We start from the raw sequence: 26,884 nt of genomic DNA, 5'->3' as shown, positions 1-26,884 counted from the left end.
GCACTATATACCAGTAGCAAAAATTGTGGGTGCACGTAACCCCAATATATTCTTTGAATTACCAGTCAGAAACTGGCACTATATGGCAGTAGCAAGAAATGAGGGTATTTGTAACCCCAATATATTCTTTGAATTCCCAGTCAGACAATGGCACTATATACCAGTAGCAAGAAATGAGGGTATTTGTAACCCCAATATATTCTTTGAATTCCCAGTCAGACAATGGCACTATATACCAGTAGCAAAAATTGTGGGTGCATGTAACCCCAATATATTCTTTGAATTCCCAGTCAGACAATGGCACTATATACCAGTAGCAAAAATTGTGGGTGCACGTAACCCCAATATATTCTTTGAATTCCCAGTGAGACAATGGCACTATATACCAGTAGCAAAAATTGTGGGTGCACGTAACCCCAATATATTCTTTGAATTCCCAGTCAGACAATGGCACTATATACCAGTAGCAAAAATAGTGGGTGTATATAGCCCCAATTCTATTGCTAGGGGACTTGCAGGGTATTTCTGAGGTGAAGGTGGGGGGGCACACCGTTGGAACGGGGATTTGGGGTGTATATATGGGGTATACGGGAATACACTGTCAGTGTGTTCCATTCAGGATCCTGGGAAAGCTGGGTTGCGGCGATTGAGCCCGTCAGTGCCACGTTACACTGACAAGCTTCTCCCTGGAATTGAAGTTATATGTAAGCCCAATATATTCTTTGAATTCCCAGTGAGACAATGGCACTATATGGCAGTAGCAAAAATAGTGGGTGTATATAGCCCCAATTCTATTGCTAGGGGACTTGCAGGGTATTTCTGGGGTGAAGGTGGGGGGGCACACCGTTGGAACGGGTATCGGGGGTATATATCGGGTATACGGGAATACACTGTCAGTGTATTCCATTCAGGATCCGCGGAAAGCTGGGTTGCGGCGATTGAGCCCGTCAGTGCCACGTTACACTGACAAGCTTCTCCCTGGAATTTAGCTCTTATAAGAGCTGTTGGTTGTCTTCTCCTTCCTATCCTAGCCTGTCCCTGCCTACCCAGAATCTAACCCCTAGCTAACTGGACGGAAACCTCCGTCCCCGGTGAATTGCAAGCTCAGAATGACGCGAAGCTGGGCGTCGCTGTTCTTTTAAATTAGAGGTCACATGTTTTCGGCAGCCAATGGGTTTTGCCTACTTTTCTCAACGTCACCGGTGTCGTAGTTCCTGTCCCACCTACCCTGCGCTGTTATTGGAGCAAAAAAGGCGCCAGGGAAGGTGGGAGGGGAATCGAGTAATGGCGCACTTTACCACGCGGTGTTCGATTCGATTCAAACATGCCGAACAGCCTAATATCCGATCGAACATGAGTTCGATAGAACACTGTTCGCTCATCTCTAATGCTTTCCACAAGACAAGTTGTATGTATTAGTAGAAGCATTTTAGGATACATGTAAAGTTGTGGAAAAAATATTAAATAGAAATTTGCTGGGATGGCTTTGTTTGGGTTTCATTCTACGGTGTGTGGGGAAAAATGACGTGTTATCTTTATTTTGTGGGTCACCATGACTATATCGATGCCTTATGTATAACCTGTTATACCTGTACAAGCTCATCTCGATAATTTAAGAGCATATTTTTTGTAGGATGAAGTATAGTTTTTATCAGTAGCCTTTTGCGATATATGCAACTTTTTCAGCACTTTTTATTCCATTTTTTTTCCAGGAAAAATGAACAAAAATGGAAATTTTGATTTTTGTTTTTCCTATGGACAGGTCATCAGTATCCAATACCCCTTTAATAGATTTCCCACATAGTTTCTTGCTTAGGATCTTCATGTATGAACCAAGATTTAAATGTATGGTCTCCTATACACAGAATATGACTCTTTTTCTGCCATCAACTCTTTGGTGGAGCAGTTTTGAAAAACAGTAGGTGCTCCTGCCACATAGAGTCCTAAATCCCAGAACTAGCTCTTTGGGGTCCTTAAGAGATTAATTCTAGCATAGACAGTTATGACATATCCACAGGATATGCCATACATATATCATTCAGACAGGTCCCACCTGGAAACCCTACTTTTCCTGAGAAAAGGAGTCCTTTGTCCTGCATGGTGTGGTACCACATCCAAACAAAGGTTTACTAGAGAGGCTCCGTGTAACTTGGTGAACTGATGGTTGTATATGATAGGAAGCTGCATGAACAATGGTGCCATAATATACACATATTATCACAATTTTTCCATGTACAAACCTGAGTCTTTTAACAAAAGAACAGGAAAACTACAGAAATTCCGATTTATGTCAATATATTTTAGCAAAAAATTTTGCAAGCAATCTTAGGAAGGGAGTGGTATGTATTATCTAATATCTAAATATGTAAATTTCTATAAAATGTATACCTAAAGCCTGGTTCACATCTGCTTTCGGTAGTACGTTTGGAGAGTCCACTTGGGGACCCCCCGAATGGAATACTGATCGCATTAAAAAGTGGTGAGCAGAGAAATCACACAGACCTTATAGACTATAATGGGATCCGTGTGGATTCTTAGCTAACCACTTTTTAATGAATTCGGTATTCCGTTACCCAAGCGGACTCTCTGAATGGAATACCAAACACAGATGTGAACCAGACCTAAGAGGAACATACCATTAAGCATTGACTATTAATAATGCATATTATTTATAAAGCGCCAACATATTCTGCAATATTTTACAAATTGTAGGGTTCATATATAGACAAGATGAGACATTACAGGGGCCACACGGTGGCTCAGTGGTTAGCACTGTAGCCTTGCAGCACTGGAGTCCTGGTGTTCAAATCCCACCGAGGGCAAAGGAGTTTGTATGTGCATATATCTGCAAGGAGTTTGTATGTTCTCCCCGTGTTTGCATGGATTTCCATCCCATATTCCAAAGACATACTGATAGGGGGAAAAAAATGTACATTGTGAGCCCTATGTGGGGCTCACAATCTACATTAAAAAAAAATGAAAATAAAAAAAAATGAGACATTACAGAGTATTAAATCAATTCACACAATAGGAATGAGGACCCACATTACAGTCTCTAAAATACCTTTCTCGTCTCATCTATGAAAGTAGATTCATCTGTACTGTCATTGCAATTTCTTACTTTGTTCCATTGGTGTATTCAACAGCTCCACCAGCAGGTGAGAGATAAGATGGATCTTACAGACAATGTTTTCTTTTATACCTTTTGTTAATATGTAGACAGTATATGACAAAAGATAAGTTATGATAAAAAAATTATTTTAAATTTATACAGTGTTGTCCAAAAGTATTGGCACCCCTGTAATTCTGTCAGATAATACTCATGTTCTTCTAGAAAATGATTGCAAGCACAAACTCTTTGGTATTAATATCTTCATTTATTTTGCTTGCAATGAAAAACCACAAAAGAGAATGAAAAAAAGTCAAATCATCGATCATTTTTTCACAAAACTCCAAAAATGGGCCGGACAAAAGTATTGGCCCCCTCAGCCTAATACTTGGTAGCACAACCTTTAGACAAAATAACTGCGCACAACCGCTTCCAGTAACCATCAATGAGTTTCTTACAAGGCTCTGCTGGAATTTTAGACCATTCTTCTTTGGCAAACTGCTCCAGGTCCCTGAGATGTGAAGGGGGCCTTCTCCAAACTGCCATCAAGAGATCTCTCCCCCACAGGTGTTCTATGGGATTCAGGTCTGGACTCATTGCTGGCCACTTTAGAAGTCTCCAGTGCTTTCTCTCAAACCATTTTCTAGTGCTGACCTGAATGTTCCTGTGTCTATTGTGCGCAGTGTCATCAAGAAGTTTAAAGCCCATGGCACTGTGGCTAACCTCCCTAGATGTGGATGGAAAAGAAAAATTTATGAGAGATTTCAACGCGAGATTGTGCGGATGGTGGATAAAGAACCTCGACTAACATCCAAACAAGTTCAAGCTGCCATGCAGTCCGAGGGTACAACAATGTCAACCTGTACTATCCGTCGGCGTCTGAATGAAAAGGGACTGTATGGTAGAATACCCAGGAAGACCCCATTTCTTACACAGAGACATAAAAAAGCCAGGCTGGAGTTTGCCAAAACTTACCTGAGAAAGCCAAAAACATTTTGGAAGAATGTTCTCTGGTCAGATGAGACAAAAGTAGAGCTTTTTGGGAAAAGGCATCAACATAGAGTTTACAGGAAAAAAAAAGAGGCCTTCAAAGAAAAGAACACGGTCCCTACAGTCAAACATGGCGGAGGTTCCTGATGTTTTGGGGTTGCTTTGCTGCCTCTGGCACTGGACTGCTTGACCGTGTGCATGGCATTATGAAGTCTGAAGACCACCAACACATTGTGCAGCATAATGTAGGGCCCAGTGTGAGGAAGCTGGGTCTCCCTCAGAGGTCATGGGTCTTCCAGCAGGACAATCACCCAAAACACACTTCAAAAAGCACTAGAAATGGTTTGAGAGAAAGCACTGGAGACTTCTAAAGTGGCCAGCAATGAGTCCAGACCTGAATCCCATAGAACACCTGTGGAGAGATCTCTTGGTGGCAGTTTGGAGAAGGCCCCCTTCACATCTCAGGGACCTGGAGCAGTTTGCCAAAGAAGAATTGTCTAAAATTCCAGCAGAGCATTGTAAGAAACTCATTGCTGGTTACCGGAAGCGGTTGTTCGCAGTTATTTTGTCTAAAGGTTGTGCTACCAAGTATTAGGCTGAGGGGGCCAATACTTTTGTCCAGCCCATTTTTGGAGTTTTGTGTAAAATGATCAATGATTTGACTTTTTTTTTTCATTCTCTTTTGTATTTTTAAATGAAGATATTAATACCAAAGAGTTTTTGCTAGCAATCATTTTCTGGAAGACAATGAGTATTATCTGACAGAATCGCAGGGGTGCCAATACTTTTGGGGTCACAGTCCTGACCAGATTCATGATGGCAGGTCCTTTACTAGAGAAGCCGAGGTGTTCAACAGTTGGACTCTGAATATCTGACTTTACTAAGCACCTTCAGACCGCTAACATCACGTGGTAGGATCGCTCCTGGATAAATGGCCAAACACTTACAGTGACATTTTCCCTGGAAATCTTTCTGTTTTTAGCGCTGACCAAATGAAACATTTCAATTTCATTTCTACGTATTAGACCTCTTTCAGAAAATCCATTCTTTGCAGTGGTTCCCTGATATAGCTAAAGTTGGCAATATATTTAAGGACTCATGTACGTGTATGCGCACTGTCATCCATGTTTTTCACACTGAAACGTTATGTTCTATGGCCCTATACACACGATCATGTATTATCACAGGCCTACAGTATGTACGAGGGCCACGAGTCTGGGGCAATACCTAGGATCGGTTCTATTCATGTCTGTTTTGCGGCCCAACCACACTAAACTAATGGGTCCATGAAGGCATGGGCATCACACAGACCTCATCCATGTGCTGACTGTGCTGTCCACTGACCTTCTTATGCACATGGTCATCTACACAAGGTCTTAGGCTAAGTGGATAGTACATCTGAGCCCTATGTTAAAGGGGATTTCCAACTCCTTTTTTTTGTGATCTCTCCTCATAAGTCCTCAATAATAGATTAACATCTGGGACCCCTGCTGATCAGCTATTTGAAGGGGCCACCACACTCACACTCTCTGGGACCCCTGCTGATCAGCTGTTTGAAGGGGTCGCCACACTCACCCTCTCTGGGACCCCTGCTGATCAGCTGTTTGAAGGGGCCGCCACAGTCACACTCTCTGAGACCCCTGCTGATCAGCTGTTTGAAGGGGCCGCCACACTCACTCAATTGCAGTGACCTCCTCGCTCTTCCCATCTGATCCATCTGTGCTGTAAAGTCATGGCTGATAGTTTTCGCAAAGTTTTCTGCTTCAGTGTTTTTTGACCTTTAGTCAGATATTTCTATAGTATACTGAAGTACAATTCTAAGCCTTTCATATATTTTTACACTTTTATTGACAAATACACCAAGTTCATGTAAAGACTTAAAGGGATTGGCCACTTCAGACCAATATTGACAAACAAATGTACAATAAAAAGATATACAATTTTCCAATATACTTTCTGTATCAATTCCTCCTGGTTTTCTAGATTTCGGCTTGCCGTCATTCATTCTGTTACTTCTAGTGTATAAAAGTCTGACTATGGTCATGTGATTTACGGTCCATGGTCATGTGATGAGCACACGGGTGCCGCTCAGTATAGTCACAGCCCAGTAATCAGACATCTGCCTGGTAACAAGCTGTGCACCCGTGTACTCATCACATGACCATGGACCGTAACTCACATGACCATGGACCGTAAATCACATGACCATGGACCGTAAATCACATGACCATGGACCGTAAATCACATGACCATGGTCAGAGTTTTATCCTCTAGAAGTAACAGAATGAATGACAGCAAGCAGAGATCTAGAGAGCAAGTAGAGATTTGGCTCAGAAGCTGATATCTAGCGAATACCATCCCACTTTGCGTTAAAATACATGCTGCAGAAACATGGCCATTTTCAAAACCGTTGTGATTTTGGAACTTGTAGCATGTCAGTTATGCCTATGGAAATGTGAGCAGTTTCCCTTTACATATAATTGAAGCAGAGAGTCCGCAGAGGAAAACTCTGCGAACTTTCTGTTAAAAGCGCTGCAAGAAGAACTGTGATGCTTTGCGCCGCGGTTTTTCCCACAGCGCTACATTGGGCCTTAGCCTCAATCTGATGTGTTGGTCTCCCCTATAGAGAAAAATCACCATCAATAATCCTCCATGTAATGGGAATATAGAAAGAAACAGCAAAGCAAAGAAAAAAAGAAAAGAAAGCAGAAGACTGTACAGATTCATGGAAGTATTAAGGATCACATAATGTGGTTTATAGCACAGCAGACTCCTTGGAAACAGAAAATCTCTGGACTGGCTTCAGTACACACGCAGCCAAGTGTCGCTGGAAGTTATTTTAAAATAGCAGCTCTGATGTGTGAAGACGCTGGAGTGTCTGCCATGTAGTGTTCAGTATCGTCGCGCAGATATTGCTATGTAGACAGCTGCAAGACATTGTGATATAAAATGAGTTCTGCATTAAAAGAAAATGTGTCTTTCAGCCATATGGGAGGTAGTAAATCCGTATCCAAGGTCGGATGTTTGCTGCTATGCTGGAAGCACGCTCACACAGGGAAAGGTCAGCTAGTTATTTCACTTTATAGCACATTTTTTATCAATTCAGGCTTAGTAGACTTCTAAACAGATGTTATAGTAGGGATTAAATGCAGATATGGTGGAAGTATATGAGTCATGGGGAAGACTAATGAGAGCGCCATCTTTGATGTATTCTAGACATGCACATCATGGGCAAACAGTACAGATTCACACGGACAAAATAGATCGGAGGAACAAGTAGTTATTGGCCGGTGTGCCTCATATTTAAAGCGTAGCTTGTAATCTAAGGGTTATTAATCCATGACATAAGATTTAGGCTACATTCACAATACAGTCATTATTCAGCATGTGATGTTTGGTTTTTTTAACACGGTAAAATTGAATTCAATATCCGTGAATGGGGGCTATTGCTATGAACATTATTTTGAACTATAGATCATGTCTTATTTTGGTCCATTTTCACAAATTCCTAGATACACTGAAATGTATAGGGGATCTATGAAAACGGATACCCCCTTGGGTGCAAGACGGGCGTGAAAAATTGAGGTTTTTCACCATTATTTTGCGCCTTGGTCATCTGAATGTACCTCTTTGGGGCACACTTATTAAGCTACTTGCATCCTTTTTGGGCAAAAAATTGCACCTTTTTAAGGTCTTTTTCACAATATGTGGGTGATATTTATTAAAATCTTGTCATTTTGCTGTGACTGTAAAATGATGCAGATTTTCTGTATGGAGATTCCACATACTAATCCCAATCTCACAACATACCCTGAGGGTAAGGCCCCACGTGACAGAAAAACTGTGTTTTTTTTGTTACAGATTTTGCTGCTGAATGGGAAATCTATAGGAAGTTCTTACACTTCTCCCTTCTGCTCAATCTACTCCTGACTTTGGCTCAAAAAAATGCAACAAAATCTGAAACAAAAAAGAAGCAGTTCTACAACCTGGGGCCTACGCCTGGGTAAAGGGGAAGACATCTATGTGATGGCCGATTTTGTAATTGGAGGAATTTATTAAGACAAGTTCCAGCCTCTTAGTAATTCTTGTGCATGTTGGTGCGCCTGATCGTAAATCTCCACCATTCGGGAACTGGCATAGGTTTGTGATATAACTCATGCTGGTTTTCAACAATAAGTTATAGTAAATTGGGGCATCCGCACCCCAAGCCACCTAGATTCCCACCCCACTCCGCCCAATGTCTAAAAGAGAAGTAAGTGAGGTGCAGGGTCTGAGATGTGCCACAGTGTGCTACAAATGAGCAAAGTTGGGGAGCATTTTGGCTATCTTCAAGGTGCACCCGCCTTAGTAAATGTGGCCTTTAGTAGAGCTATTCACATGTCTGTTTTTTATGGTCCAATTGAACGGAGCACAATTTTGTCCCTCATATGCAAAATGAGGCTCAGTTCGCATCTGCATTCAGTAATCCGTTCGGGGAGTCTGCCTGGGGACCCCCCCCCCGAATGGACTACAAAACGGATTGGCAAGTGGTGAGCATTGAAAGCACATGGACCCATAGACTAGAATGGAGTCCATGTGCTTTCTGTGCGGTCTGCACACAAGTCAAGCAGACTGGAAAGTAGATCGTGCAGTACTTTTCTTTACACATGTTCCATGCGGACACCACACGGAAACCACACAGACCCCATTATAGTCAATGGGGTCCATGTGCTTTCACTGCACACCGCTTGCACACCAGGCCTGACTGTGGAATAAATGGATGTTGCATCCTTTTTTCACAGCCATTTTTTACAATGTTCATGTGTATATAACCTAAAGCTGGAGATATAACCTACCATTTATAACTAGAGCTGTAATGTAAAAGTATGGAAATGTTTTTGCATGCACTACATCATACAGTAAGTAAAATCTGTGCATACAAATCTGTGGAACAGAAGATTGGTTTAGAAGCTAAAAAATATAGACCATATAGAGGTCATACAGAAGTACGCAGAATTAACCCTATAATATCTGTATTTCACATAATTATAATACCATTCAGAACAGCGGTCCAGGTGCTTTCATATCTTGTGCGCATGAGGACTTATTGGTGAAATTCAGACTCGGTTACTGCTATTTATGGACGCAGAAGGAATGGACTGGGTATGGATTAGTTTCATTTGATGCAGCTTTTCCTCCTCTCCTATCAATTAGAATCTACTTTGTAAATCCATGGAATATGTGATTGATGGAAGTTTCGCCTAAGAGGTAATGGATGAGTTTACTTCTACATGTGTTGCCAATACTTGCATTTTATTTATCACTCCTGCTTTGCAGCACATGTAAAGAGCTGACCTGTGTAGGATCTACTTTCCTTTTTACTTTTAATCACTTTTAGTATAGGATATATAATATACATTAGGGCGCAATATATAATTTATAGATGAAACAAAGAATCTCTAAACTAGCCAGTGTCTTCTATACATCGTCACATTAGAACATATCACATAGGGCAGATTCACTAAACTAACTGTCAGAATTCTAGATTAACTTGTGCAAGAAATACATCGCCTACACGCTAAGCAACACATCTGTTATGTTTCAGACACTTTTTTCACCTTATATGTGCCAGAATTCTGCAATGTAAGCCAACCAATAGGTGGTGTGAAGTTAGACAAGACAATCTACATATGGACGAGTTATCACCTAGTTTCAGTCACTGTAGCAAATATTCCCTATTTTCAGATTATCTACTATAAATTGGCAGTGTCTAAGGATAAGGCCCCATGTAGTGTCCCTAAGCAATAAAAGCGCTGCGGGAAAAACTGTGGCGGCAATGCATTGCGATTTTTCCTGCAGCGCTTTTCACTGAAAGTTCACAGATTTGCTCTTTGGATTTTCTGCTTCAATTACACCTTTAGGGAAACCTCTGGCGTTTCCGTAGGTATAATTGGTATGCTGCAATTTCTAAAACCGTGATGGTTTTGTAAATTGCAGTGAGTCCGCTGCGTGTATTTTATCGCAATGTGGGAATGGAATTTGCTCAAATCCCATCCACCTACCACTATCCAGCTACCTTGTAACAGAAAAAAAAAAGTGACGACCATTCTTGCCATGGATTCCGCAGCTGAATCCGCTGCAGTGTCTGCAGCGCGACACTCCCCTTCCCCATTCATTTGGGCCTAATCCAGAGCGGAGTGCGCTCTAGCTGTTTTTTGGACCAGATTCTGAAGTGGCCTCCATGTCAAAATCCAGTCCAAAAATCCCTGTGTGAATGTACCCTTATACTTCTCCCTTCTGCTTTATCCACTTCTAGCTTTGGCTCAAAACAATGCAACAAAATCTGCGTTGTTAGGACAGTGCGGCAAGTGCGGCCAAGGGATCGGGTCGCAGCCCGTTCCCCTGTCGTAGCATCTTGCTGGCTATCACCTCCTCCTTGTTGCTGGCAGTCCAGCATAGAAGGGGTTAATTCCTGTGCAGCCGGTGGGCGTGGTCGGTCTGTTGACTCACAGTGGTGTCAGCCCATGAGCGCCTGGCTTAGGCAGCTGGGCTGGCTGATTGGGACCGCCCTTCCTCCATTTAAGGAGGCAGGTTTGTCAGCCTGCTGCCCTAGCCTCATTTCTGAAACATTAATGTACGTGCAGCACTGGAGTGTTAGCTGCACTTTTGTCTTGTCTGTTTTACCCTGCAGCAACTGTGTTTTTGTGTTGTCTTTTATGTTTCTGGAAGTGGGTCTCCCTTCCCCAATTTATCTCTTTCACTGCAGGTGTATCTGGCTAACAAAGCCATAGCAGGTAGTATCTGTCAGGTGCTGTTTCGTGTAGTAACTAAGGGCACTCAATCTTGGATTGTCTGAGTCTTAGACTCTAATTCCTCTAGCGGCTGCTCTGTGTTGCAGAGGCCGCCTCTGTGTAGTTAACAGAGAAACACCCAGAAGGTGTTGTAGCCCGGCAGTGACGCTAACTGTTGGGTCTAGTTTGGTTCAGAGCCCAGTTGGGCTCCGCATATTGTTTGTTTATTTTTTTAGGTAACCTGCTGATTGTAACATGCGTTTCTGCAATGTGGGGCCTTAGACTTACTGTGTTGCAAACGGTTCTGTATTTTTGCCAAAAAAAGCAGAGTCTAGATATTAAAATATGAAGCTCACTACATAGATTGCATTTTCTTTCATGGCATTTGCCGGTTTGGTGCATATTTTTTTTCAAAATGCAACATGCACTGCAAATATTGGCAAAAAAAAAAAAGAAAAGCCATTTAAATGCTACGTGTGAAAATAGCCCAAATCTGTAAAAAAAATAAAAACAAACTAACAAAAAAAATATATATATATATATATATATATATATATATATATATATATATATCTCTGCCAAATATAGTCTACTTATGCTTGTAATAAAAGGGGCTACACTACAGGGTGAATATGAACTTTTTAGAGACTATATGAAATCGTTATAGGCCATCAGTAACAGAAAATCTTAGAAGTCAAAGATAGCCAGGGGAGTAGAAGGCTACCCTCCTTTTGGATAACTACAAGGCACAAACTCACCAGCTTAAGAACTTCCAAACTGGTAAATCTTCACAACCTTCCATCACATGTCATGTTTTTATTGAAGCCGATGGATACGGAATGGTGTCATCCAGACTTGCAAATAAGAACTACAGAATGGAAACTGATGATTCCTGACAGCCGTGTTGTGACATCTAGCCCTACAGGTCTGCTATCTCTCTAGTTACTTTGGAATGGGTGGATATAACGGAGACTACTCTACTAAATTGTAGTTTGCCTCTGATTTTATGACAGGTCTTCAGACAGAGTTGAAAGGTTTTGACATAGGCCAAAGCTTTTCTGACAACAATTTGCAAAGTCTTCTAGAAGGCCCAGAGGTAGCCCAAACAGCAGGGTGTATGAGGAGGAGGTTGAGAAATGGATAGATGTTGACAAGGACCTGCCTGGTGTTGAAGAGTTCAGTGAAGGACAGTTTATTCAGGAAATCTTGAGGAAATCCTAACTATAACTTTAGAATTTCTCATCATTTGTATTGGGTTTTTAGAAACCAATATATATCCCATGGAGCGGAAAAAAGTTGTCTACAAAACTGATAGACCATACAACAAAAAGCCCATGAAGTTGCGTCTTCTCTATTATTGTGGTGATTTTATGTGTTTTGCAGCTTTCTTGTTTTTCTTCTCTAAGTGAATCATCCAAGAGTGGAATTGTTTTTTGGTAGTGATTTGTAGCAATGCTGTGCTATTGTTTGTTTACTGGCCTTTTTATTACAATTGTACGATTGTTGGCAAGTAGTTGTAAGGATCTGACTTGGCAGATATCATTGGTGGTAATAATATTACAGTAGTTGTTGTATACTAACTACACTAGTTTAAATGTTGGCCTTCAGAAAGACTGTAGGAGGTCCGGAAGATTTTCTTTAATAAGAAAAAAATGGAATTGTTGGCTTTGATTTTATTGTATATATTTTTTTGCTGTCCAGTACAATATAATGTAATGCAATAGTCATTCTATGGACCAATGAGGGTGCTGTCTCTTACGTCTTTGGAGCAATGGCAACATCCTCATTGCTCCTAAGACTGACTTTGCATATTGACAAAAACATCAATATCTCGGCAATGACAACACAGATTCACAAGGGGAAAGACCTTGCGATACAAGTGACCCTAACTATCTATCTATAAGGGTTGATATGCTGGGTTCGGTAAGCTACTTTTATATTATGTTATTCTTGTTTATATGATAATGATACATTGTAACATGGAAATGGTTGTTCTCTAAAGCTGACTGTAAGGGAATTGCTAGTTGTGTAATTTCCCTAGTGCTGCTGCTGAAACAATGGAGGATGGGAAAGACAAAGACAGAGAGCCCCAAACTCGACCCAGCTCCTGACCCTGCCTACTTGCCTGAATTGTCTTAGGCGACAGATGACAACTGGGCGGCAAAGCCTTTCCTAGAAATAAGTGTCACACAGAACAAGACAGGATAAAACAACACAGAAGCAAAGTCAGCAAGCCAAGGGTCAAGAGAAGGAGTAGCACAAAATCGTAATCCAAAAGAATAGTCCCAAGGTAATCCAAAGGTCAGAAGTCAATAATATAAGAGCATATAGGAAGCTAGCGAGGACAAAGTCACAGGATAGAGTCTAACTATGTGGGCTGATGACCTTTATATAGAAGGCCAGGACCTGCCCCAGACTAGATTGGTAGACGCCCTGCCAATCACACAGGCAATGCTAAGACTAACTATTTGATGAACAGAGGGAAATAAGGTGCAGGAGATGGGTGTGGTGGAAATTCAATGACAGAGGAGAGGTAATAGAAAAGTAAAAACTCTAAGCAAGGAATCAAACTGAGCACGCCTACTGCACCGTAGTGTGCAAGTGGAGGGTGGCGCAGAGACTCGAACAGGCAGAGACGTTACACTGACCCTACACTTTAGATAGCTGTTGTGAGCAGGTTTTCCATAGGGAGAGTGGACACTTCTAGTGGCAGCTTATATCTAGTGAGAACAAAGACATTTGTTGTCAGAGGAGAGTCATGGCAGCTCAACAAGCAAAGATGGCACTTTTTATTAGTAAACCATTAAGATTTGCAAGTTAGGTATGTATATTCTTTGTATGTACCGTATTTTTCGGACTATAAGACGCACTTTTTTTCCCCAAAATTTCAGAGGAAAATGAGGGTGCGTCTTATAGTCTGAATGTGGGTTTGCAGCATGGCCACGCTACTGCCACCGCTGGTTTTCTTCAGCGGCAGTAGCGCGGCAATCTGCAGGCCCCGGCAGCTAAGACAGTCCCCGGCATCTGCTGTAATAGACCGGCGGATGCCGGGGAGTGTCTTAGCTGCCGGGGCCTGCAGATTGCCGCGCTACTGCCACCGCTGGTTTTCTTCAGCGGCAGGAGCGTGACTATACTGCAGGCCCCGGCAGCTAAGACACTCCCCGGCATCCGCCGGTCTATTACAGCAGATGCCGGGGACTGTCTTAGCTGCCGGGGCCTGCAGTATAGTCACGCTCCTGCCGCTGAAGAAAACCAGCGGTGACAGTAGCGTGGCCATGCTGCAAATCCACTCCTCCTCCACAGGTCCCGGCAGTCAGTTAGCCCCCCCCCACCGGCCCCATACCTTTAGTGATGCAGGCCGGCTCCTGCACGGCGAGGCCGCAGGAGCCGACCTGTTCCGATGACAGCCGGGAGCCTAATGAAGGCTCCGAGGCTTGTCATAGATATATATTACTATCGCGGCTGGTCTATGACCCTCCGCGATAGTAATGTATAGAATCTCCCATAGACGGCAATACACTTGTATTGCCGTCTATGGGACTTGCAATCAAATGATTGCAGGTTCAAGCCCCCTAGGCGGGGAATATTAAAATAGTAAAAAAAATAAAAAAAAAAAACACTTAAAAAAATATAATAAAAAATAAAATAAATAAAAGTTCACCTCCTTTCCCTAGAATACATATAAAAGTATAACATTACTGTGAAACATACACATTAGGTATCCCTGTGTCTGAAAATGCCCGGTCTACTAATATTTTTATGTACAGTGAACGTCAAAATCAAAAGTGCTAAACTCCCGGGTTTTTCTCTCTGTTTTGCCTCTGAATTAAATAAAAGGTGATCTAAGCAATAAACATTTCCCAAAATGGTATATCTAAAAAGTACACCTGGCCCCACAAAAAAAACGCCCTATACATCCCCGTACAGCTGCAGGGTCACCTGTCAATGTGGCCTTGCAGCTGTTCCAAAACTACAACTCCCATATATTAAATATTTTACCATTTTTTGCCTGAAATTTTTTTTTCCCTATTTTTCTCCTCTAAAACCTGGGTGCGTCTTGTAGTCCGAAAAATACGGTATCTTATATCTGTTATTGTTGCTAGGTTATCAATGGTATGGTTGTGCTCATAGTTATAATTTTGCACTTGGACTATCATGTTCCTTAGATTTGGTGTCTTTCTGTATAAGAAGATGAAGAAATCTTTAGTTTAGGGAGTAACTTTGAGGTCATTGTGGCACCTACTTTAAGAAGCATATCAAAAGTCTAGATATTTGTAAAAGTACATCTCATTGCAACATCCTCATGGCTAACCCTATGTAAAGAGGCGGCCTTTGACTACACAAAGCTTGTTATTTTCAGTATTTTTTATGTTTCCCTTGATATGTATTGAGTATACCATAAATATTACTATTATTACGCAGTATTCATTGTTATATTGTGTTGAAGCTAGGAGTCCTTATGTCAACTCTGTATTTTTTTGTTCTTCACAAGGCTGTGAAGATCTGAGTTGGATGGTGAAGCTTCCGGCTGGCATGCAGACAGACTAAGATAATGTAAAGACAACCTGCTGTGACGGATTCTCTTTACATTTCAATATAGCTCTGAAATAAATTCTCAAACAAATTACAGCGAGTATAGATTTTATGCATTTTAATTAAAGCATGTTAATTGATGGTCTGGACACCTCCCAGATCCTGGATTGAAGCAACGTCTAAAACGGTTTAAGTTTTTTTATTCTTTCTTTTATGTTCTACTTACTCATCTTACCATTCTCCTTAACCCCTTCAGGCAGCAGCGGGCTTATCTCACACACGTTCTCGTTCCTATTTGTTGTCTCTAACAGGGAGAACATTTTGGTCCTGGATATTTTCTTTGAAGCATTGAACTATGAAACTATAGAACAGAAGAAGGCATACGAGGTGGCTGGACTTCTCGGTGAGATATCTCATTAACCAAGTTATAGCTTTCATTCCCGCATCTGTGCACATTCATTATGTTTATGACTGCCTAGAAATGCATAAAAAATAAAAAATTTACATCTGCCTACAAAAGAAATAAGAACTATATATCTTCCAAAATTTGACCCGGTAGGGCTGATGGTTTTCATTAATGGGTTGGCCCCGTGAAGAGTTTGGGCATTACTTTGCAGAACATTATATTTTTTTTTACTTTTTTTTTTTTTTGTGATCTACAAATTTTTTTGCAGCTCTTCTTTCATGGTATATTTTATTCTTGTTTTGGATTTGTTAGGAATAAAATGGACAAATAAAATATTCTATTTTCTGCTATTTTATGTAACTTTTTATTTGTCTTTGTAGTTTATTTACTTTTAGATTTTAGTATCATTTTAATTTACAAAGGGAAAAATTATCAAATCTTTTACACCAGTTTTCGGGCATAGATGGGTGATATTGTTGCACACATTTGGTGGAAGGCCCATTCTTGGGCCAAGTGTGTGCCATATCGCCAGTTCTGTGGCTCACTTGCCAATTTCTTGCGAAGAATATGCAAATCTGTTTCCCAAGATGTAAATAGGGAAACAGTGCCTCTGTATGCTGCCCTCTAGGGGACGTTCCCTTGAACATCATGCCCGACTTTCCCACAAGCCTTTGCTGCAATGATGTGGGATTTTGCCAAGTCAGTATCCCAGCAGTGGACAGCGCCATTTCGATCTGATTGGATCTCATCAGCACAGCCTAGGGAGAACTGACTTGGCAGAGGTGAGAGGCTTCTAGACCAAAGGCTTGTGGGAAAGTCGGGCATGATGTTCAAGGGAGCTTCCCCTAGAGGTCAGCATACAGAGGCACTCTTTCCCTATTTACATCTTGGGAAACAGATTTGCATATTCTTCCCATGATCCCCCACAGTAGAGCGAAAATGGCTTTGTAAGACTCCACACACCTGACTAGGTGGTCTATCCTCAAGGAGTGACAATATCCCCTTAATCTTGCCAATTTCTGTGAATGTGAGCAGAGCGGGGCATGGACACCTCAGCCCAACATATTTATTACAACTCACAGCAGTTTTCTGAAATGAATTGTACAGAATCTTATTGTATCTATACCAGTTGCTAACTACTGTATAAGACTGGAATAAAAGATATGATGTAGGAGCAGAATAATGAGTACAACTCTGAATGTAACTGGAATATAAGATGCAATGTAGGAGCTGAATCATGAATACTGCTCTGGATGCAATTGGAATATAAGACACAATGTTGGAATACATAAGTGCAGTTCTGGATGTAACTGGAGTATGACATGATGTCACTCAGCTACCATATACAGGGTACAAACAGAATTGTATTATGATACATCCACTGAAAAGAATCCAAGGCACCAGAAATACCATAAAAAGTCCAACTTTATTCATCTCGTCATTAAATGGCAATGATACAAGGTCAAGCCAAGATGAGAGCAGGAATATGTACAACCATATATGTACATCATATTCGTTAGTACTAGACATGCAGTCCACATCCGCACTCCCACTCTATACGCCATGGACACCGTATCATGGAAGACCTTGAGCTGCCCTGCAGTCCATCCTTTCTTCTGAAATAACCAAAGCAAAATGCTAGCTGAAACATTGTCATAAAGATTAGATGAAATGAAGTTGGACGTTTTAAGGGAATTTCCAGTGTTTTACTAGATGTGTTGCCTGTAGCATGGTGGAAAATCACCCTAAGATTGCATGAGACATGATAGATGGTACATGGAAACCAAGTAAATTCACTGTATTGTTAGATAGGCATATACTGATTACAATGGTAAGGTAATATACCATGTCTGTCTTCTATATGGAGAGCTGTATAATTCCAGGGCAGCCACAAACTGTACTGTATCATTACAATTACCTCTATAACCCCTGTGAGATGTATGTGAACCGACCAGACATTAGAATATGTTGGACGCTCCATACATGCTTAAGTGTTCCCCCATAGTGAAAGTAACTGGACGTCCATTCTACAAAATAAACTCCCAATATCATAAGAAAGTGCGCCCTTTACAGCATCTTGGAGTAGTATTATCACTTGAATTTATATGAATATTTAGGAATCTGGCATCATTCAATAAGACTTTCCAGAATGCCATGTGTTAATGCTGATATCGCTTCTGTGACTGGAGACCGGCATTCATCAGATAAAGCGCTCTGGTGTGACAGACAAACATTTCTTCCTCCGATGCAATGTCTGAGCACCTGAGCTATAAAACATTGCTTCCTTCTTTAAAAAGTCACATTGTTGTTTCATGCTGCAATAAATTGCAACCTTATGATCTTACTGCCTTCTTTCCACGTATTTCCAAGGCTCATGTTTAGATCCAGCACTTTTATGTTAGAAATTCCAAGTTTACGTTGCTTAAAACGTTCCTCTAGTTATCACCATTTTGTCAGAAATGAATAGTACATTTGAATATAAGAAACTTTGTAAGGAAGGAGCTGTCCACGAATTTCAGGACTGAGAGAGGATACCAGGGAAGGTGAAACACAAAAACAAAATCATACTCACCTGTCCCTGGCGCTCTGGTGTCCGCTGGCGCTGGCCAGTTCAGTGCATGTCGTGCTTTTTCCAGTGGAAGTCCTGAAGTACAGGAAAGGAACTGGTGATGTATGTGAGTGATGTCATCAGTTTCTTTCCGATGGCCACTGAGGCCGCTAATTGGTCACAGCGGTCATGTGCAAGTACAACCTCTGTTGGCAAAGGCACTGACCTGCGCTGAATCGGACAGCAATGGTGGACACCGGAGTGCCAGGAACAGCTGAGTATGATTTTTTTATTGTGTTTCACCTCCCACAGCCTCTTCTCTGAGTCCTGAAATTTGTGAACAACCCCTTTAAGGGGATCTGTTTCCTTCACTACTTACTAAAGGGGCTCTACCAGCAAAATCATGCTGATAGAGCCCCACATATGCGTGAATAGCCTTTAAAAAGGCTATTCAGGCACTGTAAATGTTATATTAAACTACCCCCCAGTTTTAAAATAATACCCTAAAAAAGAATGTGATCTATTTACCCATCGTGCACGGTGGGCGGGCATTCAGGGTCCGCAATCTTCTTCATCCACGCCTCTTCTTCCTGCGATGTCCTCGGGTCCCGTCTTCCTCCGGTGCTCTCCAGCTGACATTGCTAAAAATAAAATGGCCTGGGTGCATGCGCAGTAGCCGTAGTAGAAGCAGCATGCTACTGTGCATGCGCCCAGGCCACTTTTTTTTTTTTTAGCAATGTCAGTTCGCGAGCGCCAGAGGAAGACGGGACCTGAGGACATCGGAGGAAGAAGAGGCGTGGATGAAGAAGATAGCGGACCCTGAATGCCCGCCCAGCGTGCACGATGGGTAAGTTGATTACATTCTTTTTTAGGGTATTATTTTAAAACTGGGGGGTAGTTTAATATAACTTTAGCGGTGCCTGAATAGCCTTTCTAAAGGCTATTCACGCATATGTGGGGCTCTATCAGCATGATTTTGCTGATAGAGCCCCTTTAAGCTGTTCACCAGCTCCTTGTCTTCAGTCTGACAGCTTCTTTACATAAGATTCATCTCTTCATGCAGCTTCACACACAGAGCTTTATGAAGAAGAGGAATAGGAGACTTCTGCTGGCTGGTTAATTGATTTATTGCTTCATTCTGTGCATTGGTAGCTTCTTATCTACATGCCTAGTGGTATTAAAAGAGCTCAGAGTAGCAGAGTGTAACAGAGGTAATTGTTTGAGTGTCTTTTCTAGAAGCCTCTTCTTGCTCTCTCCCCTCTTCATAGACTAATATGTAGAAAGTAACTCAGCCTGATAGGTGGGGAAGAAAATACATTTCTTTAGTAAGATATATTACAAAATTTATTATATTAACCTGAACTAGTAATTTATGCAAAGTTGTTTATTCCTGGAGGTGCAGTTTAATAAGGTAAATGACATTAACAAGCTGACCTTTTATGAGGTTAAAATATTAGAGATGATTCTCCGTAATTGAGCATTCTAAGGACCATGCCATGTTTGGTATCTGCCACAATTTTTTTTGTGATGATCAGATTCCAATATAAGAGAGAGACATTCATATATTGTAGAATCATGGGCTTCCAGAGGTACAGTACAGCCCCTTAGAAGACTTTGAATCCCCTATTGTACCTTTGTACAGAGCCAAAATCCAGCCATGTACACAATATCTAATGCCCTGCAGGAAAGTGTGCAGGAAAGTGAGATGCAGTGCATTCAAACACAACTGTGCTGCCCCCTGCTGTGCGAGCTGTCAGACATGAGCCTGGGGCCCCTCTTCACCACAATAAAATGTGTTACTACTGAACGAAGGAACACATGAGAACTAGATTACCAGGTTTAGGGTATTTGACCCCAGCAGCATAAGGATACAGTGCTGTTTTAAGGACCCCAAATCAGATGACAGCTTTCCTTTAAATTGTTGCTTGCTCTGGGCCTTTTTTTTTTTCTATGTAGATTGTGACCCCTATATAGGGTTCATGATGTAAACTTTTTTTTTTCTATCAGTATGTCTTTTGTAGAATGGGAGGAAATCCACACAAACACGGAGAGAACATACAAGCTCCTTGCAGATGTTGCTCCTGGCAGGATTCGAACCCAGGACTCCAGCACTGCAAGGCTGCAGTGCTAGCCACTGAGCCACCGTATTGCCCTTGCTCTGGGCCTTTATGGATGAGTTCAGATGGAGTTTTTTGGTCCAGAATTGGAGGCAGAGGCCACCTCAGATTTTGGACCAAAAAAACGGTAGCTGCGACTAAATGCCAGTGCAGTGCAACGGCATCCCGTGGCACTTCGCTCCAGATTAGGCCCAAATGAATGGGCCTAGGTTGGGAGGGAATGTCTTCAAGCGGACGTCTGAGGCTGAACTGGCTGCAGCATCCGCCTGAAGAATGAGCATGCTGCTTCCTTTTTCCGGGAGCTGGAACAAACCGCTCATGGAAAAAAAGAACTGACCGGTTCCCATTGATTTCAATGGGAGCCAATTTTTTGGTCAAGATTTTGAGGTGGATTCTGCCTCAAAATCCTGACCCAAAAAACCCTGTCTGATCTCAGCCTAAGACCTGTGAGTGGAGGTACTCAATGATTGACAGCCATCTAGGTATATGTATGATGGCAGTCACTAAGTCGGACTGGACTCCTAGGCAAGGAAAACAAGGCTTTATACTAACAAAGAGTTTACTGAATCATTCTCTACCCAGCTATAATCCATCTGTTTAGCTTCTCTATATTTCAAGATATGTTCAATGTGACAGGTTCGATTTAAACCAAATCTTTCTCAGTGTTAGAAGTTTTCCAAAAAGAAAGTTGAATTCTTCTTCCGCCTCCGCGTATCTAAAAAAAAAAAAGTGTAAACAACTTCATCAGTTGATGAGCCTTGGATTCTAGTCGCCATTTCTTCAAAATCTATAGAAGTTTCCTGACCACAATTATCACTTCCCCGGGGATTTTTTTGTAATGTTAACTACTCTCATCACTAACATCAGCTCATTTCAGTTTTCGACAGCTTTATTTTTGTGCTTTTTCGCCCTTTTACTCTTGATTGTCTTTCTGACATGATTACAGCGTCATCTCCCTGAAGTCTGTTCAGCTGTCTTAGCAGCGCTATCATTTTTTTTCCTATAGGGGACATTGGAGGACAGATGGGCCTATTTATTGGAGCAAGTATCCTAACAGTTCTCGAGCTCTTTGACTATGCCTATGAGGTAGGTAGCAGAAGCTTCAAATGAAAGCTAAAACTGGCAGGTCCTATGGAAATGACTGAATTAATGTTGACGGTTTTGTTTAGGTCTTGAGATACAAGCTGTGCGGAGGTGCAAAATGTGGAAAGGACTCGAAACGTAACAACAATGACAAAGGAGCAACACTAAGTATGGACGATGTAAAGCGCCATGTAAGTGATACAGTAACCATATAGAAGTACTCACAGATGGTATTGTGTAGAACACTATTATCCATTCTTTTGTTGTTGCTCAAACAAATTGTGGCCCTTTTACATTAGCCAATAATTGGTCAAATGAGTGTTTATTAGTGTTGGTCAAATACCTCGCTAGCATAGAAATGCGTGTAATCGGCCGAACACCAAGGGGTTAAACGCTTCGAAGATTTGATGCGTTTAACCCCTTGGTGTTTGGCCAATTACACGCATTCCTATGCCGGCGAGGTATTCGACAAATACTATTTGTTCAACACTAGTGTTTATAGGAACATTTGTTGCTAATATCTGGCCCAAGTAAAGGTGCCAGGGATCTGACGACAAATCTATTTCTCTATTGGATCAGGAGATCAATTCTGGTGTTAACAATTTGGTCATGACTGCGTTTGTTTGTTTTTAATTTTTTTTAAAATATTTTTTTATGACATAGTATTTATGTTGACATTGTTACAAGGAGCGAACTATAGTAAGGTTGCCCTTTAAAGAGGACCTTTCATGTCCTGAATTCACCGCACTGTCAGCTTTCTCATTATATGCATTTTGTGCGGTTACCAATATCTCTTCACTGTCAGAACGGCGTTCCTGACAGTCTAGCTGGGCTGTGAGGAACGCCCCTCCTGACAATACTCACCCATAGACTAGTACTGGGTGGGGGGTTCTTCACAGCTTAGTGTCATGGCTGGTAGGTCAGGAACGCCCCTCTGACAGTAAAGCGCTATAGACAGTACTGTTGGGAAGGACGTTCCTCACAGCCCAGCTAGAATGTCAGGAATGCCCTTCTGACAGTGAAGAGATATCTTTAATGGCACCGATATCTCTTGCCCCAAGGCACATAACAGGAATGCCTACAGCACAATGAATTCAGCGTACTGTCAGCTTTCTAGTGGTATATAAAACTGCATGTGCCCGAGGACATAGGAAGAGGACAAAGGTCCTCTTTAATCTCAATCTATATATAATATAAATAAATACTATACATACTATAATGAGTCGGTACACTGTTCTATTTTTATGCTTAGACTTCATTAGACTTTATAGAAAATGCCAGCCTTAGCATGGTGCCAGACAAGGCTTGGCATAGTCACTTCTGGCTTCTCACTTCTGTGTTTCCATGTGTAATTTGCTGCATCCAATTTAATTATACAAATAAGTTCTAGTCTTGTTGCTCTTGCCACAGGAGGGTTGTCATTAGTTTTAGCTTTTAACTTGTCCATTTCCAGATACTAAGACCTTTTAACACCTTACACTAGGTTCACATCTGCGTTCGGGGGTCCCCAAGCAGACGCCCCGAACGGAAACCGTATCCATTTCAAAAGCAGTTACCCGAGGAAACCAGCAAACTTCATAGACTATAATGGTTTCCCTCCGATTTCTGCCTGAAAAGGGCGAAAAATGCGGAGAGAAAAGCGCTCCTTGCAGGTTCTCTCAGCATTTTTAAAGCGGAATGGGGAACGGAATCCCCCCAGCGAAGACCGGGCGCAGGTGTGAACCTAGCCCAACCTGACACAGGCATTTTCTGTTTTTTATTTTTTGCTTCCTACCTTTCAAAAGCCATAACTCCCACCCCCAATCCCATCGTCACATTGTAATAAAATATGCAGTTTTGGAAATTGCAACATGTCAATTATACCTACAGAAATGTCAGCATTTTCCCTATAGAAATAATAGAAGCAGAAAGTCTGCAGAGGAAACCTATGTGGACTTTCTGTGAAAACCGCTTCGGAAGAAACCCATGTGTATGGCCGCTGCAGTTTTTTGCTGCAGTCCGCTATTTGGGGTCTTAGCCTAAAGGCAGTGGCGTAACTAGGAATGGCGGGGCCCCGTGGCAAACTTTTGACATGAGCCCCCGCCCCGACTGACGCCATAGACCTCGACCAGCTGACCCCAAACCCCCCCCCCCCCCCCGCATTTTTGCGCACACTATAATGCCCCATAGTGGCCCCTGCATACAGTATTATGCCCTATATATGTGTATTTTTACACATGTATTTTGCCAAAATACATGCGTGTTTACTCCGTGTGAAGGGGCCCTAATAATCGGAGACTGAGGGGGATACAAACAAAAAACTGTCAGCCATCTTCCGGGATGTCATGTGACCGGGGGGCCTGCGTCGCGACGCATATGACGACATGCAAGTAGGCCCGAAGCATGCCCGGATCGCGGAGAGGTAAGTAACAATGTTTTTTATTTTCCCTTACCTCTCCCAGGCCTCTGATCGTTATACTCGAGTGTAATAGTGTTTGTGGGGCCCTGCCAGGATCGGTAAGTAAGTAGGGCCCTTTATCTAGTTACTCCAGCCGGTAACGGCCTATTAAAAAAAAAAAAAAAAACGCAGCGGTAGAGGCTGTCGCCGGGCCCCTAATGTCCCGGGCCCTGTGGCAGCTGCTACCACTGCTACCATGGTAGTTACGCCACTGCCTAAAGGGTAGAAAGACACTGAAGTAGCAAACTTTGTGAAAACCTAAATTTGTGTCAGTATCAAAACTTTTGGCCATGACTGTACATCACAGATGAAACAAATGTGAACAGTGAAGAGGTCACTGCAGTCATGTGAGTGTGGGGGCCAGTTCAAACAGCTGATCAGCAGGAGTTCCAGGTTTCCCGGATTTTATGTGAAAAGTGTTGCGGGAAAAACCGCAATGCATTGCCACTGTGGTTTTTCCTATAGTCTTTTTTTGCTGCAGCCCGTTACATGGGGCCTTAATGTTTCCATTCACATAGCTATATGAGGACTTGTCTTTTTACAGGATAAGTTGTACTTTCTGATTGCACCATTTAAAGGGGCTCTATCATTGGGTTAAGTCATTTTTAACTAATCACATCCTTGCATAGCCTTTAGAAAGGCTTTTCCACACCTACCTTTAGTGTCTAGATTGCCTCAGTGGTTTCTGAATAAGTCCGTTTTTATTCAAATGCTAATTAGATGTTTGTGGGGCCCGCGGTGTCACTTACTGATCCCGGCCCCTGCCAGGATCGATAAGTAAATAGGGCCCATTACAGACTGGAGTATTTAAAAAAAAACGCAGTGGTAGCGGCTGTCGTCGGGCCCCTAATGTCCCGGGCATTGTGGCAGCCGCTACTGCTGCTACCCTGGTAGTTACACCACTGTCCCCGTCTGTTATCTCTCTATATAAACACACAGATGACACCGAGTCCCTTTTCTACAAGTATGTGCATATTATCTGACTGCATTTATATTAGTTTTCTAGTAATCATAAGTATTATGAGACTTCATAGTGTCCTGTTCAGCAAACTGGGAGGGGGGGAGAAGAGGAGACAACAGGCAAAGCTGCTGAAACTAGGATATGGGAAAACCCCTTTAAGTTTGTTTTTAGCTGCCTTAGGGGTTTTGAACATGCGACTAATAGGTTGCTAATACCTTAGACTGTAGTACTATACTATTGCAGTCTATGGTAAAATCCCTATGCTCCACCAGCAAGATTTAATGAGAACTTTAAACTGATAGGGCTGTAAGGCTTTGCAGTGCTCCTGGCTGCTATATTCAACCAAATAGAACCTGCAATCTCATCATGGAGGTAACAAGAAGCAGTCCCTTACTGTAAAATGACCTTGGCATCTTATAAGTTAAATGTTTGTGATATGAGAGATCTTAAATTGTGGACACTGCTGTCAGATTTCTGCTGTGTAAGGGGGAGTTCACACGATGTAAAGTGGCGCGCAAACTGCTGACACGCGTATATGTGCCAGATTGCGCGCCACTTTACACCGTGTGAACTCCCCCTAAGGCAACAGGCACCAAATGGCTATGACCACCATGTATAAAGATCCAACATCTGTCGTATATGCTAAAAAGAAATATAATAATTTTGATAATATACAAATAGCAGTAAAATATTGTATGGCAGTCAGGTAACTTGTACCCAGACAGAGAAGTCATAAACAATTTGCAGAGAACAGACCATAAAAAAGCCCATCATGTATAAGTGTATATGTGTTTTCCTTGGCTTGCTCATTATCTTAGTCTATTGGCATGGAACTAACTGGAACAAAAGTTCAATAAAGGTTGCTGGGCATAGAGATCGGTACACAATTTCAACAAGACTATTATGCAACAGGTGCAGAGACATATATACGGTAAAGTACATCTCTCTGCCTCCAATTCACGTTTTCTCAATTGTGCTTTGTTATAATGAATACTCTGTTCTCATTACAGGCTCCATGTGAAGGTGTGAGAGGGCACCCAGCAGGTATGAGCTATACAGCTAATATTCTCCCCCACCATGCGGTACGTGGAGCATTTGAAGACTTCACATGCTGAGACCATGTCCTGAAACAGCCAAGAGAGCAAAATCATCATCTGAAAGTAGCAAGAGTTTATGAGAAGTGGAGAAGGGAGCACAAGAGCCTGGATGAAATTCTACATAACCAAAAATGGCATCACCTTAACTATAAAGAGTGTGAATCTGTTCTGTATGAGAGGACGAGGCCTAATGAGCAGTGCGAGAATGAATGAGACACCATGTCAACCTCCTCATGCCTGCGACAAAGAAAAAACAAGTTGTACTAATGATAGCAGAGACATTGTGAGCAATATAGGACCCATATATACTCCCACTTACTTGGGATTCAGTCAGATATATTCAAAGTATATAAAAGACAACTATCTGGAGGCCATTGACTTCTCACTATGAAGAAGACCACCAAACCACTACGGTAAACCCAACATCAGCCAGGAAACGGGTACTCTAGCCTCCAAATGGAAACTACAATTAAAGATGGAGAAAGTACAGCATATATGAGTGATAATAAACTCTATAGGTTCTTGGATACGACAATACAGGATGCCATTTCAGAAGCCAACCGACTGAGCAGTGCCTATGTAGTCCAGCTCATGTCAAGAAAAAATGTGGGATGTATCAAAACGACTCTGGATTAATAGCTGGGAGAAAGGATGTTGCAATGATCATGTAACACACAGCAATGACTTCTTTGTTGTGGAAGGACAAAGTCAGGCACTTCTAGTAGTACATCCTAACAGTCACGTAAAGCTCTGTTTTCCTTCACTTTGATAATAGAATGGCCATGGACTCCAGTAGAGGTGAGGATTTCATTTGGAAAAGTGTTCGCTTTTCC

At 41.9% G+C, this 26,884-nt stretch overlaps 1 protein-coding gene across 4 annotated transcripts in view; it reads left to right on the top strand.

Moving 5' to 3' along the window:
* The window catches only part of ASIC1 (acid sensing ion channel subunit 1), a 209,925-nt gene extending 183,252 nt beyond the window's left edge, over positions 1–26,673 (top strand). For all 4 annotated transcript variants that reach the window (XM_075265744.1, XM_075265742.1, XM_075265743.1 and 1 more), the window contains 4 exons: positions 15,714–15,805; positions 21,480–21,559; positions 21,643–21,747; positions 25,965–26,673. In XM_075265744.1, coding sequence (XP_075121845.1) covers positions 15,714–15,805; positions 21,480–21,559; positions 21,643–21,747; positions 25,965–26,069 — 382 coding nt within the window. In that variant the 3' untranslated portion in view covers positions 26,070–26,673. The remainder of the gene's footprint in view (positions 1–15,713; positions 15,806–21,479; positions 21,560–21,642; positions 21,748–25,964) is intronic.
* The last annotated feature ends 211 nt before the right edge of the window (positions 26,674–26,884 follow it).

Source organism: Leptodactylus fuscus, chromosome 2 (assembly GCF_031893055.1).
Source record: "Leptodactylus fuscus isolate aLepFus1 chromosome 2, aLepFus1.hap2, whole genome shotgun sequence".
Taxonomy (NCBI): domain Eukaryota; kingdom Metazoa; phylum Chordata; class Amphibia; order Anura; family Leptodactylidae; genus Leptodactylus; species Leptodactylus fuscus.
This window is presented reverse-complemented; position numbering and strand designations above follow the sequence as displayed.